Source organism: Leguminivora glycinivorella, chromosome 8 (assembly GCF_023078275.1).
Source record: "Leguminivora glycinivorella isolate SPB_JAAS2020 chromosome 8, LegGlyc_1.1, whole genome shotgun sequence".
NCBI classification, from domain to species: domain Eukaryota; kingdom Metazoa; phylum Arthropoda; class Insecta; order Lepidoptera; family Tortricidae; genus Leguminivora; species Leguminivora glycinivorella.
Window position 1 is genome coordinate 22,471,749 of NC_062978.1, and position 25,035 is coordinate 22,496,783.

General features: G+C 39.6%; 1 protein-coding gene across 1 annotated transcript in view; it reads left to right on the top strand.

Moving 5' to 3' along the window:
* Positions 1-25,035, top strand: part of LOC125229125 (SH3 and multiple ankyrin repeat domains protein 3) — a 216,151-nt gene that overhangs the window by 172,801 nt on the left and 18,315 nt on the right. The window contains exons 6-19 of the mRNA XM_048133904.1: positions 4,588-4,907; positions 5,373-5,567; positions 5,954-6,020; positions 7,194-7,436; positions 8,248-8,412; positions 9,587-9,705; positions 10,209-10,309; positions 12,281-12,485; positions 13,144-13,252; positions 13,765-13,869; positions 14,315-14,407; positions 15,066-15,152; positions 15,415-15,544; positions 15,964-16,082. Of these exons, the coding sequence (XP_047989861.1) occupies positions 4,588-4,907; positions 5,373-5,567; positions 5,954-6,020; positions 7,194-7,436; positions 8,248-8,412; positions 9,587-9,705; positions 10,209-10,309; positions 12,281-12,485; positions 13,144-13,252; positions 13,765-13,869; positions 14,315-14,407; positions 15,066-15,152; positions 15,415-15,544; positions 15,964-16,082 (2,058 nt within the window). The remainder of the gene's footprint in view (positions 1-4,587; positions 4,908-5,372; positions 5,568-5,953; positions 6,021-7,193; positions 7,437-8,247; positions 8,413-9,586; positions 9,706-10,208; positions 10,310-12,280; positions 12,486-13,143; positions 13,253-13,764; positions 13,870-14,314; positions 14,408-15,065; positions 15,153-15,414; positions 15,545-15,963; positions 16,083-25,035) is intronic.

Genomic DNA, 25,035 nt, shown 5'->3' on the forward strand with positions numbered 1-25,035 from the left:
CGCTTGAAGCTTTTACAGTGACATATACAATTTACATTAAAAATTCGTTTCTGGTTCGCTCACGGTCAACCTAACACGCTCCTCCTCGCTACGCTCGTCGTCGCACCTAACTGGACTGTCACATATGATGTCTGTTCTGTTAACAATAATATAACGATAAATTATATTACTCGCAATCGTTATGATCAATAAGTATATAAACATAAACATTAGTATAAAACGTATTTATGATGAATGACATTATGAACATAAGTCATTCGAAGTTACGATAGTTATGAACATAAAATTGTTATAAATAATGATCGTTATAATGTGAAATTGTATGAGAAACATTTTCGGACTACCAATAATCTATATAACAATTTTATATGAACTTTGGCGCACCCAAAATCTAGACATATGAGATATGAATATATACGAGTATTACAAACCGCAAGTTCGATAAAACTCAATTTGGTTGCTAAAGAAAGTTTCCTCGGATCCATCAACAATAGATACTCCGATGGATGCAATAAATCTTCTAGTCTGCGGTAAATCTTACACAATTCACTGTTATAAATAAATACGTTTACTTTCGTATGAATACTTGCATGTATATTACGAAACAGCTATGTATTTAAATACCTATGTTGTATTTAGATATATGTATTATAATGAAATAAATAAATAAATATTGGGGACACCTTACACAGATCCACTCAGCCCCAAACTAAGCAAAGCTTGTACTATGGGTGCTAAGCGACGATATACATACTTAAATAGATAAACACATACTTATATACATAGAACACATCCATGACTCAGGAAAAAATATCTGTGCTCATCACACAAATAAATGCACTTACCGGGATTCGAACCCAGGACCGCGGCTTAGCAGACAGGGTCACTACCGACTGAGCCAGATCGGTCGTAAAGTACCTAATGACGATGAAAAGCTTATACGAAATTGAGGAATAGGTATGTTATTTAGTTAGATACTAATAAGTATTTCGAATACTTAAGTATACCTACATAATGTTTTCCCCTCACTAGCTCGGAAACACGTGTTTTGTCCTTTAATACCAGCGGGTAAAAACGCATTTTATCCACTAGTGGGTAAAGTAATTTGACCTTGAATAAAGTCAAACTAACTGCTTCAAAATTGATATAAGTAGGTGAATCTAGTAATAAAGATGATTTACCACCTGTGGAACTACTGGAAGCAGTGACAAACGCATTTTTTGACTTGTAGTTTCCTCGCTATAGTGAGGGGAAAAGTTTTGTGTTACACTCGGGTGCAAATGTATTTTACTTCTCGTGTGTTAAAAAACTCGCAAGTTCAGGATTCTATTCTCGAACCACTCGCTTCGCTCGTGGTTCAACTATAGAATCCTTTCACTTGCTCGTTTTTCAATTCCACACTCGGCGTTAAAATACAACTTTGCCCCCTTGTATAACAAATAACTATTATTTAGTTACTACAAAAAAATATTGTAATTTACATATACCTATAGCACACACACACACACACACACACACACACACACACACACACACACACACACACACACACACACACACACACACACACACAGAGCAACTTTTACAAAATATGTGGTCATCCCCGAAATCGCAAAAGAAAATTTGTATTTTTATACGTTTTGTTTGGCCTTTCTCGAGATTTTTGAGTTGGTCCGGTTGGTATATCCACTCTTGAAATTATTGCCGGTGATAACTTACTCGACATAGTTAAGTAAGTGAAGTAGTATTTAGTAGGTGAGTAAATATTTTGAAACCATAGTCTAATAATACACCATGATGCTGATTGTACAAGTGTACAAGTACGAAGGGCGAAACGGCACTAAAGTAACGGTTTATTCACGTAAATCCTAATCAGCCGAGTCGCAATAGTCGCAGACACGGTGTACCGATTTACATACCGATTCTTATCGATAGCTGCGTGTTAAGGCTTCAACTAGGGTTGTCAACTTGTCAATTTCTCAGTGTGATTAAAATCTGGCATAAAATCGAGCGATAATGCTAGTGTCGCAAGACCATGTGCTTGACATATCTAAACCTAACCTTTTCTAATTAATACACAGTTTCAAAATAATTGTCACACATTGTTTTGAGGTAAGCAAAGACATATGTAACTCCGTATAGACAGATAAAGTCTAAGAACAAAACAACCGGAACCGTCAAGAAAAAGGTACGGTGGCCTAGATGGCGTTACACCTTTGGTTGACTCCGTTGACTCTCGGCTAGATGGCGCTAATATTAATATCTTCCATTTTAATACATCAAGTTAAGAATATAAGCCAAATTGTCTAAACTGAGGTTCAAAAGTTTTAAGCCTGTGTCAAGAGATGGCATTCTATGCACTGTGAAGACTACACATTTTACTTGATTTTACTTTGACAGTAATAAATTTGGCGGTAGCAAGCAATATCAAGCATAATGACATCAGACCCTTTAACTTACAGTGGAAATTAGGTTTCATTGGAGTGCCTAAACGATGATTCTCTTTACAGAAAACGAGCCACTACATAAACATATTGCCATATGGTTTAGGGCAGCCCTGTCAGCAAAAGGTACTCGAGCGTGTATAATCCGCGATAGATGGCGCAGCCTTCAATACCGTGCGGATATGGAGGCCGCCACTGTAGACATAAATATGATAACTAACACTGTCTATCTCCTTCAGTCGCTCGATGTTTAACAGTGACAACATTACTTTATCGAGATATCAGTAGCCATCATTCGCTCGCTGATTAACATTTACGCGCCAGTGACACGTGTAGCTAAAACTTCAGAAAAATATTTTCAGGCAAAAGTTATCACAAGGCCAGTTTAAATTGAATATGATGCACCTAGGGAACAAATCAAATTATTGTAGGAAATATTTAAATTATAAACTGAAATAGATATCAATGCTCTGGTCATAACAAAAGTGACAAAGTCCACCGATAATAGCCGGTAGAAAAGTAGTCTGGTCTCTAAAAAATTAAAGAGTACTCTAGTTTTGCTTAAGAGGGCTTTCGTGTTAAAAATAGTGAAATCGCAACCGAGCGCTTGATCATACCGTGTGTGGTATCAAATTAAAGGGGTTTGCGAGTAGTTTATAAATATATATCACATTATAGGACTTTTTCTACTTGGTCTAACAAAATATGAGAAAATGTCCAAAAGTGGTAATAATTGTACCGGTGAAGGCACGTTTTAAAAAAATTGGCAAAAATCAATAATAGCAATTTATAATCACTAAGGCATAACAGCAATTTAAGTAAACGTTACAGATTAATTTAGTACAAAACTTACTTCGATGTGATGTAGATTTTCAAAGAAATTGTCACTTAATTTTAGGTAATTTCTGAAAAAAATTGAATTCGCCTTAGGCTAGTTTACTCTTTTTCAAAAACTTAAAATAAAAATCTAGTCTGAAATGATTGTGGTACAGGATATACGAATTATAAATTTACCCGTTTTAATATTCAAAATTGTCCAAATTTTACATATAAGATCGACTGATTCAGCTCTATACGTGCGTTTTTCTAAACGTGCATTAGAGAAAAATTCATAATTAATTTAGTGAGTTAGTTTTCAAAAATCCAGTCTTATAAAAATCAAGATAATAAGATGTTCTAACTGGAACTTGAATTAAATAAATCTATTGGATAACGGAAAGTGTAGTATTTTACCGACTAAAACTATCAATTTTACATTCTTTTGACGTTTTTTTTGAAAGCAGCCTTAATTATAAAAGTCCAAAAAACCGAGTCGAGTCTTAAAGCAGAGGACTTTAAGGACTTGAGTCTCAGCCAACACCTTTCCGTTTTTCCCATAGCCCCAGTGCGTTGTGACGACTTGTATTATTTATTTCGTAAGTTAGTATTACAGTTACATAAAACCCTTAAGGTTCCAGCACTTACAGGTACTTATTTCCCTGGCTCCCTGCCAGTCGCATGAATAAAGATATTGACAATGCAGCCAACTTAGCTCAAACTTGGCTAATATCGAACTTGCTCGGAGTAAATGAGACCGTGTTATTGAGATATTGCTTGAGCTCGACAAACTCCGCTTTGATGATGAAAACTTTGGAATTCTTAATTTATCTTTAACTGTTTTTGTACTCTGCGTTGGCTCGAGAAATCTTTGGTGTTCGGGTAATAAATGCTTTTCTTTTGTCAATATGAAGAGCTAAAGATAGACAAACCATTTGTTTTGGAGATTGTACCACATTATTAACGTAATTTGTAAACATATTCATTAAATCGTGGATTGAAGTCAGTTAAATTTTTTAAATAAGTATATACCTAAATTAAATTTCGAGCATATTTGTTAGACGACCAAATCATAAAAACCTGCTGCGTCTCACTAAAAAAAATGTGTTACCTCCTGTTTTTTGTATTGTTCAATTTGTCGCTTGTTTATCATGTTACTGTCCTTCCTATCATTGATTGATTTGATTAATATTACGTCTTGTGTTTACTACCAATTAACTTTAGAGTGCATTGTAACTGTTTGAATATTATTGTAAAGTTAATACTTGTTCTTTCTTAAAATTATCAATTTTATCAGTCATTTAATAAAATCCTTCACTCTTTCCAGAAACCCCTCTAACCATCGCAGCGGGCCTAAAATCCCCCGGAAAAGTCCTAATAGCCCTCGTGAACGGCGGCGCGCTCCTAGACTACCGGACGAAAGACGGCTCCACGGCTATGCACAGAGCCGTCGAAAAGAACTCACTAGAAGCCGTGAAGACTTTACTAGAGCTGGGAGCGTCGCCGAACTATAAAGATGGGAAGGGACTGACGCCGTTATATTTATCGGTGACGAATAAGACGGATCCTCTGCTTTGTGAGACTCTGCTGCACGATCATGCGACCATCGGTGCTGCGGACTTGCAGGGGTGGCTGGAGGTTCATCAGGTGAGGATTACCTACTTATCTAAGAGATATATATCTGGAATAATATTACTGAAAAGACCGCTTAATGTCGACTAACTATAATTATGGGCAGGAAAGGGATTCATTCATTTGTCGCGGACACATTCAGAAGAATTTCGAACTATCGAATAAAACGCAATGTCATTTAGGTATTTAGGATATTCACACCTCCGATAGGACTCGAACTTGCGACCTCTGGCTTTGCCGAAGCCAGCCCCGCTCCCAACTCCGCCACGGAGGCCTGCTGGATGTGTGCGAATTTATCCATGCCTTCCCTCAATTCTTAAACGCCCTAGGGTGGCGGGTAGGGTGGAATATGTAATATCACTAGCAGACGTTTCTGCAGGATAAAGAACAAATATTTTACGTTTTACGGGATTTGAGGAACATGAGTATTTTGCCAAACAATAAGTAGGCCACTAAATACAAAATGCGTCTACATTCCAGGCGTGTCGCAACGGCCTAGTGCAACACTTAGACCACCTCCTATTCTACGGCGCCGACATGAACGGACGGAACGCGTCCGGCAACACGCCGCTTCACGTATGCGCTGTCAACGCTCAGGACTCCTGCGCGCGGCAGCTGCTGTTCCGTGGGTGCGACAAGGAAGCTCTCAACTTCGCCAACCAGACGCCCTACCAGGTTAGAAAATTGCTATACAATGTCAACATCTGCCGTGCGAAGCAATGTGGGTATACTGATTGATTCCCAAGGCAGCTGAGCTGACGCAACACAGAAGCGACAAAAAATTTCGTCAACCAACCAGTCCCCCAATTATGATCATGTTTCTTGGTCGAGCACATACACACACACGGATTTTCTGAATTCGGGCAGAAGGTTTCATGAAGAGGTTGTGCTAGTTAGCAACAATTTATCTGCAAATGCAGTCGCGGGTTGTGTTGAACGTTGAAAGAATTAATTGAAGGTTTTTCTCATTTGGATACGCAACTGGTTTAAGTTTGGATATTTATGCTGACATTTAAATATGCTTTAATGTGCTTACTAAAGTATTCCGTTGACATTTCCAGGTAGCCGTGATAGCAGGAAACCTGGAACTAGCGGAGGTCATCAAAAAGTACAGGGCCGAGGAAGTCGGTGAGTGATTCTTGGATTGCATTCGCATGGCTTTAGCTGGCGCTTCTTTTACTACTTTATTACTTATTTTAAATTATATTCCAGATAAAAAAATGTACTTATATTGGAAAATTTATAACCAAAAATCATATTGTGTACAAAATTTGTATACGGACCGGATAAAAAAGAATTAATGAAATACGGTCATATCATTATGGTGAGCAAGACTTTAGCAAAGATTGATAATGGTGTCCGAAAGAGAGTTATTTATATAAATATAGTAATAGATAATAATTCCCTAATATATTTGGTGTGAAGTTATAAATTTTCTTAGATTAAAATTAAGGTTGTTTTTACTATTTGCTTAACTTTTATGACTTAACTCAAATGTTACTAACATGGTTTATATGCATTTATGTAAATATGTGTATTTCTTATTTGTTTTGATACCTAATATAATTATGTTAAAAAAAATAGCGTAATAAAATAATACTCGTATAGATGCAGAAATTTAATTAATGCTTTGGCTGTCGCTTTAATGCGAAAGTAACTATAATTATTGATTCTATATATTTGAAGTATATTAACTGCATGCAGTCATCCATTTTATGTATTTTTTCTATCTATAGATCCATCAATTATCATAATGGTGATGGTTGTAACAATTACATAGTATTATATACAATACATAATTGTATTTTATAAGTACACGCAATACATATTTATAACAATTGGTAATTAATAATTTAAGTAGTAGGTAAGTATATGATGGGTACTAATAACTTATCTTTATATTACTTATTTGTATTTATTTAGACTATGTTGATATTTGGTATTTGAGTTTTTTAATCAAGTCCACTAATCCCCGCTTATTACTTTTAATTTAATGTTTTTTTTTATTACTCATGAGAATAAACAAACAAGCAGAATGCATAAAGCAATATCATACATAATGTTGAACATACTTATCAGAACAGATACGGTCCGAATTCTGATACTTAATTGAACTTGATAACAAATCCTACAAAGGATTTCACTTACTGTCGTGTAAATGTTATTTTGAGCCTAAAAGTGAATTGTCATAAACATAAGCTATAATTTCGTCTTTTTTGTTATTTTTTTCGATTGAATTCTCTGTCCCCCACATTTGGTTGACGCACCATTTTAGTTGTTTGGGTTACCGGACCATTGCAGTGCCGTTCCGGGGCCCGCCGCGGTACAACCCGCGCCGGCGCTCGGCCGCGTGGGGCTGGCTGGGCGGCGGCTGGCCGGGCGACCGCTCGTCGCTCGCCTCCTCCACGAGGATCCCCGAGCTGGACGCCATGCTGCGCCCGAGCGTGCCCGAGCCCTGCCTCGACCGCCCCTTCTCCTCCGCCTCCTCCAGCATTAGCGACGCCTCGCACCCCAGCCACGAGGACGACGCGAGCATTCTCACAGGTACATCCACCTTCTAATGGCCGAAACTGTTAACCGCCGAAAGGTTCACCACTGAAAGTGTTGAACCTTTTTTATTGTTCGACTTGTTCACATTGTCGGCCGTTGGCATTGACCCTGAAACACGACAACCAACCATCACCATGCACATTCATCTGCATGCTCTATGTGCCTTCACTGTTTAGTCACGGCTTTCAGCTTTCCTTCCGATCTAGACTTAGCCTAGGTTACTTTAGACACGTTAATAATATAATAAAACAACTGTTTTAACATCGGTGTAACTGGTAATATTGAAACAAATGTTTTTAAGTTGGAAACAAAACAACCGTTGACGCAGACATTTGAGGTGATGTAATTATATTTAAAATGATAGGTTACCTACAGCGGTGTATTTCAAGAAAACTCAATTCCTCCTGATAAAAAAAAACGCAATATGCCAGTTTAGAAGAAAAATGTTTTTTTGAAACAGCACGCTTAATAAAAATTCTAACGAATGATGCTTTTGGTAGTAATGTGAGCCAAGCCCTATAAAGCACTGCAGGCTTGATCACTCCTTAGTAATTTCACAAAATTATATCCCGTTCAAACATAAAGAACATCTTGGCTGGCTAAACTTGAGGCTGACAGTAAAAATTGTGCTGCGATTCTCATTCGGCGATTGAGTCTTCACTTGTGGATTTGAAACGACCATCGCGGGCTCAAATCGTCATTCGGGAAGTCGAGTTATCTTTCGCAAGCTCGATTCGTCATTCGCGAGCTGGAATCGTCATTCGCGTGCTCTCGTAACCCTGGCTACCATGCGCGCTGTCTACAGATAAGAGCGCGGACGTTAGCGACATCATCTCGGACTCGAGCGGCGTGGGCACGAACTCGGACACCACGTGCTCGCTGCAGGGCGCCGCCACCGCCGTCTGTCTGCAGCCCTTCGAGCCGCAGCAGCCCGGCCAGCTCCGGCTCAACCAGGGGGATATCGTTGAAGGTACGTCACGCGGTAAACGTCTACAAGCTTTACAGGAGCGTTTACAAGCTTGAATCAATTTCTTATTCGTATGGAGTAAGAGCCGTGATTAGTCAAATTAGAACTGTGAGGTCAGAAGACAGCGTAGTTGTCAGGTTGTTGCGCTTTTACAGCCCGGGGGAGACGTGTAGGTACGGTGTAGGACTGCAGCGGATTATTCCTACGAACGTGGCGAAACGCGATCGATGATCGATGAATGAAATCATCAGGCATTCATTTAACTTTGTAGTAAAAGTGTACGAGTGGCCACAAGCTGTCTTATAATCATGCTCCAGGTTGCATATATAAAACTTCTAAATTTCACCGAATTTATTATGTTGATTAAACACAGTGTGAACACAGAACTGTATCAATATATTTTTTTTATACCTTGATATTAGTTCTGTGAGTGTGAACTTGATGAGAAATGCGCCAAACCCACGTACACAAAAATCCTTCGCCTCTCGCGTATGAATCATATAATTAACAGACTTTTTTGGTCCAAATAAGTAAATAGGTACAATGTGTAGGTATTATTTACATACGTACCTGTGTAGGAATTAGAATTACTGGGCATAACTCATATTCACTCTAACAAACTCAGATACATTGCCAATCATAAAGTAATAATTGGGGTCCTTTCATTAGTTTTATTACTAATCAGAATATGTGTGTGTACCAATAACTAATATACAAACTAAAAGAATCAATCAAATACATAATACAACGGCGAAATTATTTATCACCTTCATCAATCACACTTAGATAGTAAATAAGTAAGTAACGCTATGTGTTACAACTTAGATCAGACAATCGATTAAGACAAACAAGTAGTGTTATTAGTTAATACTGACAACGAAATAACTGTGAAAATGAAAGCCAAGTTATTTATCAAGTAAACGAAGGTCCCGTTACTAGGTAAAAGCCTACATAAGCTACAATTTTTGTTGAATCCTGTAGGTAGCTTTAGCATTCAGACAGATGGCGTTTCGTTTCGTTTCTAAACGAACGATTGCCTTCTTGGCTAGCCCTGCGTGTTAAGATTCTATGACATTTTTTTTTTACTTTCAACTCGTAAGATGAAAGGCCAAGTGATGCTACTCCGAGTTTATGAGAGTAAGTAGGTATAACTTTCTCATAACGGCTATGTTTACAGTGACCGGCGCGACGGATGACGGATTCCTTGAGGGTTGCGTACGCGCCACCGGAGCTGCAGGGTTGTTCCCCGCGCACTGCGTGCAAGAGGTGCGGCTGCGGCAAAACAAAAACGTACAGGTACATACATACCCACTACTTTTTATGCCCCTAATAAACCACTGGACCATGTCAAGGTCATCCAATAAGTGAGAGCGACAAAGAGATATCTTTTTCTCGCTCTCATTAGCGCGAAATAACATAGCTGGTAATGTTTTAGGGCTATTACTTACAGTAACTGTACTAATGCTGCCTGATGGTACTGATGTGCACTCTTCTTCCTTGTTTTATCACGCCAATTTGCCACGGCATTAAGATGTGGCACACTAGTTTTACGCAACGGAAACCTTTCAACCCAGAGTAGGCTCTATTGGAATAAGTCTGGTTTCCTCATAATGTTTATATTCGCCGAAAAGCGACAGGCAAATAAATAACAAATTAATTTCATACATAAGTTCCGAAAAGCTTATTGGCACGAGCACCGGTTTTAACCCGTGATCTACCCAACTTTCTGTAGTATTTTTCACCATTTTATCTCATTATCACCAATTTTCCAATGGAATTACTATTATACTCAATTTCAGGCATTACAAGCGGGTCCCATTCACCACTCACGAGTGAACGGGCGACGGGAAATGCCTCTAAGCAAGACGTACAGCGCCACCGCACCCAGGATAAAGAAAACGTGAGTATACCAATGGCATTTTAGTATCCCACAACAGAGATCAGACAGATGAGTCAGGGCATCATGATGAGGACAGGGGACAGAATCAGGGCATCAGACAAATGGTCATTCTGCCCTACCACGACTACCACCTGATTTTTCCTGGCTGGCGCCGTACTGACTGCGAGAGCAGCAGCTTCAGCTCATTCCCCATGCATGTTGTTTTGTCTCCCTGGGCCATTTTTCTTAAAGTTTTTTTTTTGGATTTGGAATTTTTTATGTTGGGTTCCACTCAGAATCGCAAGCTCTTTCAATCCCAATGGAAGAAAAAAGTGTCCCAAGGTTTTTTCCCATTCCGTTACCGTTTTTTCATACATTTTGTTAGTAAGGTCTGAAAAATGTATGGAAATCTTAGGACATTTATTTTCTCCTAGTCCTAGTCCTAGTCGAAAGACCTCACGATTCTGAGTATGAATCGCGTAAAAAATACCCATGTTACAAAAAAAGTGAGGTGGACAACTTTGAAAAAAATGCCCCCCCTACAAATAAACAAAAAAATCCTGACCAGGTTTAGGCAGACAAGTGGACTCTTGATAACGCTCTGTGAGGTGGAAACTATAGGACAAGTGGATGGTACTGAATACTGGTTTATTGTGCTTAAAATAGTTAGAATTACAACGTACGGCTACTCATATGGTTAGAAGTAGTAGTATGAGTGTGGCGTGACAGACTACAAAACGATATGCGACGGTCTGTCTAATAAGAAAGAGCGTTAGAGAGAGTTGTGTATAGTTCGCCACGGCGGAGCGGTCGTATCTTCTCTGTAGGTATAGGTAATCAAAGATTGAGCTTTACAATAAACGCAAAAGTAAAATTAAATATCAGTAGGTAAATTATATCGCTTATATTTAACATAAACAGGCACTGTTATCAAAGCGAGCATGAAACATATCTGAATTCAATTCCTATTGAACAACAACAAGCATACGTATAGTAAATACGACCCTATTGTCTCCACCACAATTAGTGATCTCATTTGAGCGTGACAGCGCTAGCGGCTTAGCGTAATAGTCCTAGATCTGTGTATTTTATTCAGTGTGAAAAATATATACCAATATTGAAACGCGAGCGTAGCGAGTGGTTCCAGAAGTGGAATCATGAACGTTGCGAGGGTTTCTAGGGACGAAGGTTAAACAATTTTTGCCACCGAGTGAAACATAAAAATTTTTAGCACACAAACAAAAAACATCAAAACAAATCCAATTCATCAATTTAATAAACATTTATGATTAAAAATCATCATTTAAAAGTCAATTTTATCTGCCATACTTATTTGGGCATCAAGTTACCAGGGCAGGAAGTTAAAATGTGTATGTTTGCACTCTTGTGGATAAAATGCAACTTTCTAATCAGTTTTCGAAGAATCAAGGGAGCCTTTACCGGTTGGTGTGGTGAAAATAATGTTATGTAAGTACTGCACCAATTGTATAGTATAAGCCCATATCTGTGAGAATTCTTTAAGCAGTAAGTTCGCCATTTGTACATTATATTGTGTAATAAAGTTCAAATAAATAAAAAAAACTCATTAGTCAATGTAAGTATAAAACTCCTGCCAATTTCATGTTTCAAAGTCATTCGCGATTTTCCTACAGCCTGGCGAAAAATACTTTGTGTGAGATAACTTTTGAAAAACCCCGAAATAGTGGACCGATTTTCATGAACACTCCCGACTAATTCAGTATTCAAACAAAAAAACGAAATCAAAATCAGTTCATGCGTTCGTTCGGGAGCTATGATGCCACAGACAGACACACTACGTCAAACTTATAACACCCCAACGTTTTTGCGTCAGGGGTTAAAAAGGGATGGCACTACGATGTTGCCAGTTTTTAATTTCTACTCTTTTTTCCCAAGCGTCTTTCATGTACAAATGATCACTCGAAACGCTCACCAGAGTAGTCAAAATTAATGAATGCTACCATTGAATTCCAGGTACGGCAATGTCGAAACGCGCACAGTGGTGCTGCACCGCGCTCGACGGGGCTTCGGCTTCGTGCTGCGCGGGGCCAAGGCGTCCTCGCCCCTCATGGAGCTCAGGCCCTCGGAGCGGTGTCCGGGGCTACAGTACCTGGACGATGTGGACGCTGGTGGCGTCGCGGACAGAGCGGGGCTTAAGAAGGGGGACTTTCTTATAGCAGTGAGTATCCTACTTCTAGACTTCGATTGCGTCCTGGAGGGCAAGGCTTCATCGCCTCTCATGGAACTCAGGCCTTCGGAGCGGTGTCCGAGGCTACAGTACCTGGACGATGTAGATTCTGGTGGCGTCGCGGACAGAGCGGGGCTTAAGAAGGCTTTCTTATAGCGGTGAGTAGTCTACTCCTATAGTATTCAGATAACTACACATCGCGCGGGTTAAAGCGTCCTCCTCGCCCCTCATGGAGCTCAGGCCTTGGGAGCGGTGTCCGGGGCTACAGTACCTGGACGATGTAGATTCTGGTGGCGTGGCGGACAGAGCAGGGCTTAAGAAGAGACATTTTCCTATCGCGGTGAGTAGCCTTTATCTAGTCTTTGGTATCATGCTGGGCGACGCCAAGGCGTCGTCCCCTCTGATGGAGCGGGGCTTAAAAGGCTTAATTCTTATCGCGGTGAGTATCATACATCTGGTGGTTGCCTTCGTGCTGCGCGAAGCCATACCTTCCGATCTTCGAATTGGTGCAAGAGACTGTAGTATTGACACTTGAAATTACTCAATCTAGTTAAGGAGTGTCAGTTAAAATAGAGACGAGATTAAGTAATTTATTGAAGACTTTTACGAACTCGTTAATAACTCTAAAATGTTCAACTCGCTTTTCCAGATAAACGGCGAAGACGTGTCGGCCGCGTCGCACGAGCATGTGGTGGAGCTGATCCGCGGCTCGGGGGCGCTGGTGTCCATGACCGTCGCTTCGTTGCATTCTACAAACGGTACGCACCATCGTACACTAATGCGGCTTGCTTTGGTAGTCGACAGCTAGCGTCATGTAGCGGATTAATCAGTGCGGTTAATTTGACACTAGATGTCACGAGTGTGACGTCACGAGAAACGAACTAAACGACGCGTATTGCTCAACAATATTACATGCGGAAGGATTTAAAGAAGTACTAGCCACAAACCACTTTAAAAGACTCTGAAAGGCCGTTTAGTTACGTAGATGCCATTGCACGCGAGCAGCATTCGATTGATTTGCATACCTAAGTAATGACCTCAAGTCCTTTAAGTACTTATAGGTAGTTAGTTACTGTTACGAGTGAATTTGTGTTCTTCTGTGTCTTAATATACGTTTAAAATGGACTACTACGTTCGTCTGTAATACGCGCCATAGTGCTCTAGCAATTATCTACCCAAATCCGAAGTTCTGAGCTTTCACAAAATCTACGAGCATCTAAAAATTCTCAAATGTAAAACACTATTAACCGTAGATACTTTGATATCGCAGGTAACGAACTCAATACATGCACAGTGCCCACGAGCAAGTCACAAAACCAGCTGTCGAGCTCCGGTCGTCCGTACGCCGCGACACTGCCAAGGAAAGGTGCCGGAGGTATGCACGTACTAAATATATTAAGAAGCGTTACCAAAGTTAGGGACCGACAGACCGACAGATATTTACACGTTATTTGCCGAAACTGAACCAAAAGTTTGGTTTCGACTATAGCTTTATTGAATATAAAAGTCATACTTAATTTAAGAAGAAACATTGGTTTACTTTCCGAAGCTATCCGAACGACATAAAGCCCTAGTTTCAATGCCCAAGGTTAGCCAAAGCTTCTGCCGATATAATTTTTATGCCGAAACTCAAACCGAAACTCGGAATTTAGTTAAAATTCGTGCCGTGGTTAAACTAGTTAGACTTCACCTCGAAAACAAGATGGCAGATTTTATGTAACCTACTGTTATTTGTTAAAATCTTAAATATGAGGGAACAATTTCGTTGTTTTTATCAGTATGTTAAACGGTGCATCTGTATAAATATGTTGTATGTTCAGGGCGGAGCCCAGCGCCGGCGCCGCCGCGGCGGGACCCGCGCACGACGCTCAGCGTGGGCCGCGCGCGCGCCAAGTCCATGGTCGCCGGACTAGGTAACTAGTTCAATAGTTCTTTATTTGCATCATATACATTTTACAATAGGTACAATGGGCCCTGAAAGGGTATAGCAAATTAGTGGCATAACCAATTATATAAACGAAAGGATATTACATAATAATACCTACATGTTAGGTGTACTACAAAACATATTAATTAGGTCGTACAAGTCATATCATATAGACATTACCCTAAGGGGGTAGGGCCACTTGCACCAACGAAAATGGAGGGTTAACTTGACAGTTGACAGCCCACTAACCCGAGTAAAGCGGGTGGTGCAAGTGGCCCTTATTCGTATAAACTTACTGCCTTTAAATAGTTCAATTATGTTTTATCCCTTTCTCACATACAGATAAGTCAATATGATAAATAAAACCAAGCTACGATCGAATCGAGGCTTTGACACAGGCATAAATTACGCCACTAACCTGTTGTGTGATTTCATGATTTGTGTCCTAACGAACAGACAAGCCGCCGTGACTATCATCTCCCATGATCATCTACCATATAATATATGGTAATATTATTATCAAACAAAAGACCCTATTGTTAGTAACTAATGTTTGCAATATTAGATTTTGTTATATGTATTTGATTATATCAAAATATAGACAATTAAGGAGTCCAAATAAATTCATTGTAATCGTCTTCCAGAAAATGGCGGCGAAAAAGAAGAGAACTGCGAACCCCTCAGCGTGGCCGGCAAGTCCTCGTCGGCAGAGTCGGTGCAACACAGTAACAGTACGTTATATGTCTGCCAGAAATAAATATTATTGTATAATGCGTGTAGCCATAATCTTAAGAATAATTTTAAGGAGACGATGATGTTCCTTCAGCACATAAAACTATAACCCCATGGCGTCACATTCTTGATGACAAGCGTTTATTGACAAATGCTAATTGTGACAGAAAATGATAGGGACCTAACCTGTAAGGCCACATACACCCTCTGTTTATTCGAGTGAAATTCGCAAAATATAAGTACTCTTCCTTTCTTTTCCAGGCGGGACACCGCAGTCCGGCACGCCGGTGGCGCCGCGCACGGCGTCCATCCGGCAACGACCGGCGTCCGGTCGGATCACGGCCGCAGAGTTAGAAGAGTTATTCCAGAGGCAAGCGGACGCGGATACCATGTGAGTTGTTACCTTAGGAACAGCACTATCTGGAACACGTTCAGTTCATGAGAAATTCCCTATACTTCTTTTACAGATAGGTATATAGTGCATAATAATTTTCTATCGTAATTTCTCGGAAACATTCGTATTTGTCGTGCTAGTTCGGTCAAGTCAGTATGTACTTCTTATACTGAGACTGATTGAAATAACTTGACAGTTACTGAGTTTCCATGAAAATACGAAGAAAAAAAATTTCGCACTATATCTGTACACAATATTACTGTATTTTATTGACTGTCTTCAATATACCTACTAAGTAAATTAATAAACAACAATTTCTACAACACAAGCGGTTGTGCTATATTGATATTTTTAGAGTTGTTTGAGGGAATTCTGTAAGATGTCAATGTGTGTCTGACCATGATTTTTACCCACAGCGGCGGAAACAGCGCTATGATGACGCGATCGGCGTTCCAGGGAGGGTCGGCGTCGCCGCCATACTCGCCGGCGCGGACAACTCGCGTCTACGCCTCTGTGGCTGAGATGAAGCGTCGTGGCAAGGTAAAACATCCCATAATTGTCTGTCTACATGTGATTCTGACGATATTCTAGGACGTAGATAAGTATTTACCTCCGCGGCGGGATCGACTCCTGTTTACGCGCCACTGTGGCAGAGAGTATGAATAAGGGGGTAGAAAGGTACTTGTCTACTATTCCGTGGTCGTTTACTACATATGCCGCGACAATACTTTGTCGTACGCTTTCCATTATGTTTCTCTAGAGCTATGTATGTATTAATCGGTGCAAACGACTTGTGGTTACGCCTGTGTGGGTCGAGATACCGCGTGGCATGTTTCTGTGTCATAAGAGAGTACAGATTTATAGATTGTGTTTGTATTAGGCTTCAGTAAAATATGCAATACCAATTTACATTACACCTCCCAGAGTACTGTCAGTATAATATCAAAGAGGATCGAGTATCATATAGTTACTGTCGAAGTAAAATGTGTGACACAGACTGCCATCTCTTGACACAGGCTTAGAACTTTTGAACTTCAGTTTTGACAATTTCGCCCATATTCTTAGCTTGATATGTGTTAAAATGTCAAATATTTAAAATATTGGGTTGGTAAGAAAGTAATGAGCGATCGATTGAATTCCACATAAAATTTTTGAGAGAGTTCTAGAATCTTCTATGGTCGAAAGTATATAAAGGGCGAGTCGCACAGTTTCTCGTCAGTCATTCACTAGCTGTCGCCGAGCTAATATAAGGAAGAAAATGGACGAATTAAAAGTGCATGTAAGGCATTGCTTACTATATGAATTTCAGTCTGACCATTCAGCCGCCGAAGCAGTGCGTAATATATGTCAGCGTGTTGCTCCTGAAGTTGTGTCTGAGGCCACGGCGAAACGATGATTCCAGCGGTTTCGTAGTGGCGACTTTTCATTATCAGATCAACCTAAGTCTGGTCGACCGGTGAAGATTGATGTAGCCAAATTAAAAACCTTAATTGAAGGAGATCCGAGGCTAACGAGTCGTACTCTTGTTACCGAGTTAGGCTGCTCTCATGTCACCATAGAAACACATTTACACGAGTTGGGAAAAAACTACAAATACAGTGTTTGGATACCGCACGAACTTGATAGAGATCAACTAAACCGCCGTGCCGATATCTGCATACAACTTCTGTCTTTTCGCCGCACATTCAACTGGTTGGACCATCTTATCACTGGAGATGAAAAATGGGTCTTATCTATAAATCACACACGCAAACGTCAGTGGCTAGCTCCAAACGAAAAAGGAATAGAGGCACAAAAACAGAGCCTCACCCGAAAAAAGTTATGCTGTCCGTTTGGTGGGATATTCATGGCATTATTCACTGGGAACTCCTGCCAAGTGGAATGACTGTTACCGCATCAGTATACTGTAATCAGCTTGAAAATTTAAACCAAAAAATCTGTCAGAATCGTGTACAGCATGCTAAAGTTTTTTTCTTACACGACAATGCTCGCCCACACATTGCAAAAGTGACTCGGCTAAAGCTATTGGAGCTAGGTTGGAAAGTGATACCTCATCCACCGTACTCTCCAGACTTGGCACCTACGGATTACGCATTGTTCAGATCGCTAAGCAATGCCTTGAATGAAAAAAAGTTCGATGATCAAGCCCATCTACGACAGTACATAGCTGAGTTTTTTGAATCTAAACCTGAGAACTTCTTCGCCGATGCTATTCATTCTTTACCAGAACGATGGAGACAAGTAGTAGATAACGAAGGCCATTATATTTTTGATAAAAGCATAGATTAATTAAATAAAGAAAGATTGGTAATCTATTACGAGATTGGTAACTCAGTACATCGTGTAGCGACCTACTTAACGCGAGTTATCGTCGCTGGTACCTCTTAGTTTTCGAGTTATTTACAGATGGCGCTGTTTTCAATGTTGAAAAGTGCCACCTAGTGAGATAATAATTAATTACATTGCCGAGTAACCACATCTGAATATGATTCAATATTTTGAGCCGGCGGCACCTCGTTTTTTGGCTTAGGGGTTAGAGTATCTGACTTGCATTTTTGAGATCTCAGGTTCGAGACCCAGCTCCGGTTTTTTTTTAATGTGTTTAAAAAGAATTATGTTGTTGTTTTTCGCTTTTTTTTTCTAGTTGAATATTAGAAAAATAAGTATGATGTGAAGTTGAATCATAGAAAAGTAAGTATGAATTGTTCGCGCCTACTTGTTGTGTGTTTGAATCATAGAAAAGTAAGTATGAATTGTTCGCGCCTACTTGTTGTGTGTTTATAAAACCCATAGGCCCATAGGGAGGTACCTATCTACCTACTCTACTCTCCAATCACTTATGTGACGTTGTCTCTTTCCAAAGACCGATGTGCAAGTTTTATCGCCCTTTACTGTATTTATATAAATTTATCGGTACCCATAAGTATTAAAAATCTTTATTTAGGCACCTACAGCTATACAGTCAAGGAATTTGATTCCCTGCCCATTTAATTGAATCGTTGTTAGAAATACGTATATAATATTTTATTTTATTCCATATATATCTTTGGTTATACTTACCTAGTATTGAAATGTCAAATTACTTAGCACTGTTTTTGACATTTCAAATTAACTCGACCAAATTATGTAGGTTGCTTATAGGCGTGTCGTCCGAAACTAAACACGTGTTTCTAATTTAGTAGCGTTGCTAATGTTTTATGCATCAACATCATCAAAGCAACGTCTTCATCTAGCTAGATCTTATGGTGAGTTTTCTGTACTACATATATTAAACCTTAATCCGTTTTCACGTTATCCGATCCGATATTGGATGTCGGAAGGATCCTTTTCTCTAGCACCCTAAAGAAAAGGATGCATATAGTTTTCTTTGTTCTTATTTACTGACAGACTTGGTTGACAGAGATTATGTCATAATTTTGAAGTAAAGCGTAACATGCAGTGTTGCCACCGCGATTTTGAAGATAGACTGATGTCTGACTGATGCCAAAAATATGCTAAAATGTCACCTAAAAAAGACAAAGACGCTAGAATATATAAATAAATTTGTGTGTAAGTTTATAATGTCATTAATGCATAGTATGCAGAAAAATACACTTGATTACTTGACTGTTAGGGCTAATGATGTTAAGTTAGTTCCGTAAGTCGTCCCGTCACCAGCACACCGCACCCTCGTTGAGCTTTGGCAGCCTTACTCACCGGCAGGAACACAACACTACGAGTAGGGTCTAGTGCTATTTGGCTGCGGTCTTCTGTAAGGCGGAGGTACTACCCCAGTTGGGCTCTGCTCTAGAGACACAAAGCGGAATATCATTCGCTATGCCCTACCTCCTCCTGAAATGTATTCTATATATATCTATCTATTCTATCTATCTATATCTATTGGGTTGGTAAGAAAGTAATGAGCGATCGATTGAATTCCACATAAAATTTTTGAGAGAGTTCTAGAATCTTCTATGGTCGAAAGTATATAAAGGGCGAGTCGCACAGTTTCTCGTCAGTCATTCACTAGCTGTCGCCGAGCTAATATAAGGAAGAAAATGGACGAATTAAAAGTGCATGTAAGGCATTGCTTACTATATGAATTTCAGTCTGGCCATTCAGCCGCCGAAGCAGTGCGTAATATATGTCAGCGTCTTGCTCCTGAAGTTGTGTCTGAGGCCACGGCGAAACGATGGTTCCAGCGGTTTCGTAGTGGCGACTTTTCATTATCAGATCAACCTAAGTCTGGTCGACCGGTGAAGATTGATGTAGCCAAATTAAAAACCTTAATTGAAGGAGATCCGAGGCTAACGAGTCGTACTATTGCTACCGAGTTAGGCTGCTCTCATGTCACCATAGAAACACATTTACACGAGTTGGGAAAAAACTACAAATACAGTGTTTGGATACCGCACGAACTTGATAGAGATCAACTAAACCGCCGTGCCGATATCTGCATACAACTTCTGTCTTTTCGCCGCACATTCAACTGGTTGGACCATCTTATCACTGGAGATGAAAAATGGGTCTTATATATAAATCACACACGCAAACGTCAGTGGCTAGCTCCAAACGAAAAAGGAATAGAGGCACCAAAAACAGAGCCTCACCCGAAAAAAGTTATGCTGTCCGTTTGGTGGGATATTCATGGTATTATTCACTGGGAACTCCTACCAAGTGAAATGACTGTTACCGCATCAATATACTGTAATCAGCTTGAAAATTTAAACCAAAAAATCTGTCAGAATCGTCCACAGCATGCTAAAGTTTTTTTCTTACACGACAATGCTCGCCCACACATTGCAAAAGTGACTCGGCTAAAGCTATTGGAGCTAGGTTGGAAAGTGATACCTCATCCACCGTACTCTCCAGACTTGGCACCTACGGATTACGCATTGTTCAGATCGCTAAGCAATGCCTTGAATGAAAAAAAGTTCGATGATCAAGCCCATCTACGACAGTACATAGCTGAGTTTTTGAATCTAAACCTAAGAACTTCTTCGCCGATGCTATTCATTCTTTACCAGAACGATGGAGACAAGTAGTAGATAACGAAGGCCGTTATATTTTTGATAAATGATTAAAATAATAAATTAAATAAAAATTTCAATATTGGTTATGATTGGCTCATTACTTTCTTACCAACCCAATATATAATATAAAGCTACAACCCGACTGACATTTTTCAAAAAATGGGCAGAAGGAGTTTTCGCAGGTGGCAGTGTTTGGTGTGGTCGTATAGAGGTTGGTCCTGCGACCCCGGATAGATCAGACCGTCGGTCTACCGGTTCCGGGTAAAAAAATGTTGGACGGCCTGGCCAAACGGCTGGAGTTAGCCGGGGAGTGTTCGACCAAATGTCATAGAGGACCCTGGGCAGTTTTTGACGCCGCCATTTTTTTTTTTTCAAAATGGCCGACTTTTTTTTGATGATTTTTCAAGTTTGTCGTAGAGAGCTCAAATTTTGGTCATAGAATCTCCAAGTGGCCTTGATTCGAATGAAATAAAAAAAAATTGAAAAATGCTACAAATGTGGGAAAACTGGCCACTTTTATTTTGTATGGCAACTTTTAAACCGTAAGAGATAGCCGGGGGGGTGCTCGACCAAATGTCATACAAGTATCCGAGTAGAAAAAAGTTGCATTAAAAAAAATTCAAAATGGCCGACTTTTTTTTTTAATTTCAAAATGGTCCTAGCGCGCTGAGATTTGGCACACGGGTGGAAAGTAGTCCCAAGATTTATATTCAAAAAGAAAATTTTGAAAAATTCAAAATGGCGGCTTTTGAGGGCCAATTGAAATTTGTATGGAAGTTTTTTTTTTAATCGCCATAGCTCCGTAACGGTACAAAGAAGTGAAAAGTGCTCGAACAAATGTTATACCGTCATCCAAGGTCCATAGCATGGCATTTAAAAAAAAATCAAAATGGCCGACTTTTTTTTTTTGAAAAATTTCAAAACGGTCTGAGCGCGCTGAAATTTTGCACACGGGTGGACAGCCGCCCTTAGATTAGTATACAATAAGAAAATTTTGAAAAATTCAAAATGGCGCCCTTTAAAGGCCAATTGAAATTTGTATGGAGGTCTTTTTTTTAATCCCCATAGATCCGTAACGGTAGGTAAAAGCTTAAAAGTGCTGATCGGCTCGCCGGCGGATCGGGAAGTTGGAGTTTAAACACGACCCAATAGTAAAAGTGTCTTAGAGAAGCGAAACGACGGGATTGGGTCGTGTTTAAGCTCCAACTTCCCTACAACCCCACAGTAACTACGCGGAGGGCCGAAGGCCCGGAGCGTGTCTTACAAGCTCCCAAGCACGCGAGGCCGCAGGCCGAGCTGCGGGCAGAGAGTGCTCCCAAGCACTCAAAGGCTAAAGCAAAAAAGCAAATAAGCAAAGCAAAAAAACAAAAAAGCATAGCTCAAAAACAAAAAGCAAAAGCAAAAAAACAAAAAAGCAAAGCACAAAAACAAAAAAGCAAAGCACAAAAGCCCAAAAAGAACACCGCGGGGCCCTCGGGCCCCGCTCACCTTTAAAAAACTAGTATAAATACTAAAAACACTAATACAGTGAGCTGTGACCAAAATAAATAAACCGTCTTGCGTAGCCAAAACCACGATACATCACACGCGATGCATCACATCAAGTGCAAAGACGTCTTTCAAACCCGCGCGCTTCATCTGCATTGCGTATAGTTCAAAAACTACTCAACGGATTTAAATGATTTTTGTTTTATTTTGCAGATGACATTATCAGGTTTTATTTTAATAAATAAAAATGTGACCATATCTTAGAAAATTTACTAGTCAATTTCACGAGATTGATTTTTTTAAGTTTCACATTTTTCGGCCGCCGTCTTTTATTTTTCAATGATTTTGATTTTTATATGAATAAACTTTTCAATGAAAACTGATAGACATCCCAATCATTAAAATCAGTGCAGCCGTTGTGATTCCATAAATTTTTACATCACGTGCAAAAACGTCTTTCAAATCCGCGCGTTCCTTTGAAACGAGTATATATAGATCAAAAACTACTTAACGGATTTTCATTATTATTTGAATATATAAAAATGTGGCCATATCATAGAAAATGAAAATTTCACTAGAAAGAAAAAAAAGTTTGAAAATTTTATATTTTTCTTATTATTCGCCCGCCATCTTTAATTTTTTTTTTTTTTTTTTAGTGTTGTGTTCCTGTCGGTGAGTAAGGCTGACAGAGCTTAATGAGGGTGCGGTGTGCTGATGACGGGAGGACTTACGGAACTGACTTATTTCGTCTATTGTCCTTTGAGTCGTCGGCAAACCGAACCCTCCTTAGAACTTGTACACTCCTTTTTACTGTGTACTTAAAACAGGAAAAGGGAATGTACAAGTTTCTAATGGGGTGGCAACGCTCATGTGACACTCTTTGAGTTGCAGGCGTCCATAGGTTACGGTGACCGCTTTCCATCAAGCGAGTCGTACGCTTGTTTGCCACCGACGTAGTATAAAAAAAATAAGCGTTTTAATACAAACTGATTGACACCCCAACCATCAAAATCGGTGCAGCCGTTGTGATTCTATAAATTTTTAAAAATACGAAATATAGAAAATGTCCGCCATCTTGAATTATAGTGGATGAAAATTGTGTTTCCTCGGAAGAAATCATTTATATTGGTCCCTAGTATCACTGTACAAAGTTGCTTGCTTTTTGCATAAAGTGCAGCTTTTTTGACCACAATTTCGTTTCGCCGTAAGCCTTATATCTCTTTTCGTTTTTGTTTCACTATTGATAGCTAGCCAAGGCGCGTCATAATTTTGTCTGTGACAAGAAGTGAGAGGAATAGTTCCCGTCATAGTTATCATTGTTATCAACAAACAATATTTCTTTAATCTTCACAAAACATTAAACTATTTGTTATAAGGGCCCGCGCAGACGGGCGACAAAGTCACTCGACGACTTTTTTGTCTCTGTCGTAACTCCTTGCGACAATTTCAAAGGTGCGCACACGGGAACGACAGCGATGCAACCACAGACTACTATGAAGATACTACGGACGCAACTTTTTCTTTTTTCATGAAATTAAGAGCCTACCCAAAAAACATTTTTGGTACTTCAGAATAAGTGTTTAAAAGTTTTGATGAACTCGTTAGAATTTTACAACCCGGCATCGTTTTCCTCAATATTGTAGGACTATTCTTTTAAATTCTTGTCATATAAAGTCGGTCTTACCTCTACTTCTGAAGAATTGAAATTAAACGACAGGTATCAATGTCGACTTCAACAATCGGCATTTAAAATTATATTTTTTTCGAATAATAACATACGTTCGCCCAGGCGGTTGAGTGATAACTGTCAAAATGACAACCGACCGGCGACTATTTTGTCACCGTGTGCGCACTTGCATTGAAACATATAGAGAATGAGACAGTTACGTCGCAGGCTTGTCGTCACTCGTCGAACCCGCAGACAAAAAGGTTGCGTCGCAACGTGTGCGCACTTTCATACTAGCCCATAGACCGATCTCCGCAGACAAAAAAATTGAGTCACCCGTCTGTGCGGGCCCTAACGCATACTTTGCAATTCGCAGGAGATACCAACGCCTGGACTGGCAACACCGACCGGGTTAAACGTCAAATTCAAGCTTCGTGCGTATATCATTTCAATAATGTGTTATAAATATTAAAAATGTAAAATATAAGGAATTACAGTGATGTATCGTATTTTAATTAAAATGAGAAAGTGTTATCATAAGTTTTCATGCAGCCTAAGAAGCCAAATATTGACGAAAAAACTACGCCAACCGTCAACGGAGTAGCGTTCAAGATTTAAAATTATAATTAATTAGCGTTTTTTACAGATGGGTATAGCTTACTTAATATTTAAGTGTAGTTTTTCAGATTATTTGTCTAGAACTAGTAACTGTCATAGGTTATTTTTGTGTTTTCTGTTTGTAAACATTTGAAGTACATAATAGTATTTTAACTTCCATATTTACATTTTCTTTGTTAAACCAACTCGAGATAATAAAACCTTACTCACTGCTATCCCGTGTAACTTGCAACAAAGTGAATTACAAAGTTTGTTATATGAAATCTTGTTAACAAAATCAAGGCTGTGGTTCCATATTCTTGTATCTTAATCACATTATATCCTGTTATAAGCCCTATTTAATATATTTTAACAATACATTTAGGCTTCAATATCTCACATGATGAATAATGTTACAGAACAAACTAGCAAGGTTACAACACACCGGGATGTGATGGTGGCTAGAATGAAACAAACACAAGCCTCAAAAATCAGCAATCAGCCAACCAAGATGTCAAGTAACACAAGCCTCAAAAATCAGCAATCAGCCAACCAAGATGTCAAGTATGAAGACCTGCAAGGACAACGGGATGACCTCTAGGCAGTCATTGATCGGTTCCAGCAATGCCAAGAGATACATGAGCAGGCATTACAACGCATCCGGGACCTCGAGCAGCAACTGCAGGAGTCGGATTCAAAATGGTATTGCAAGTATTGCTCCGGGA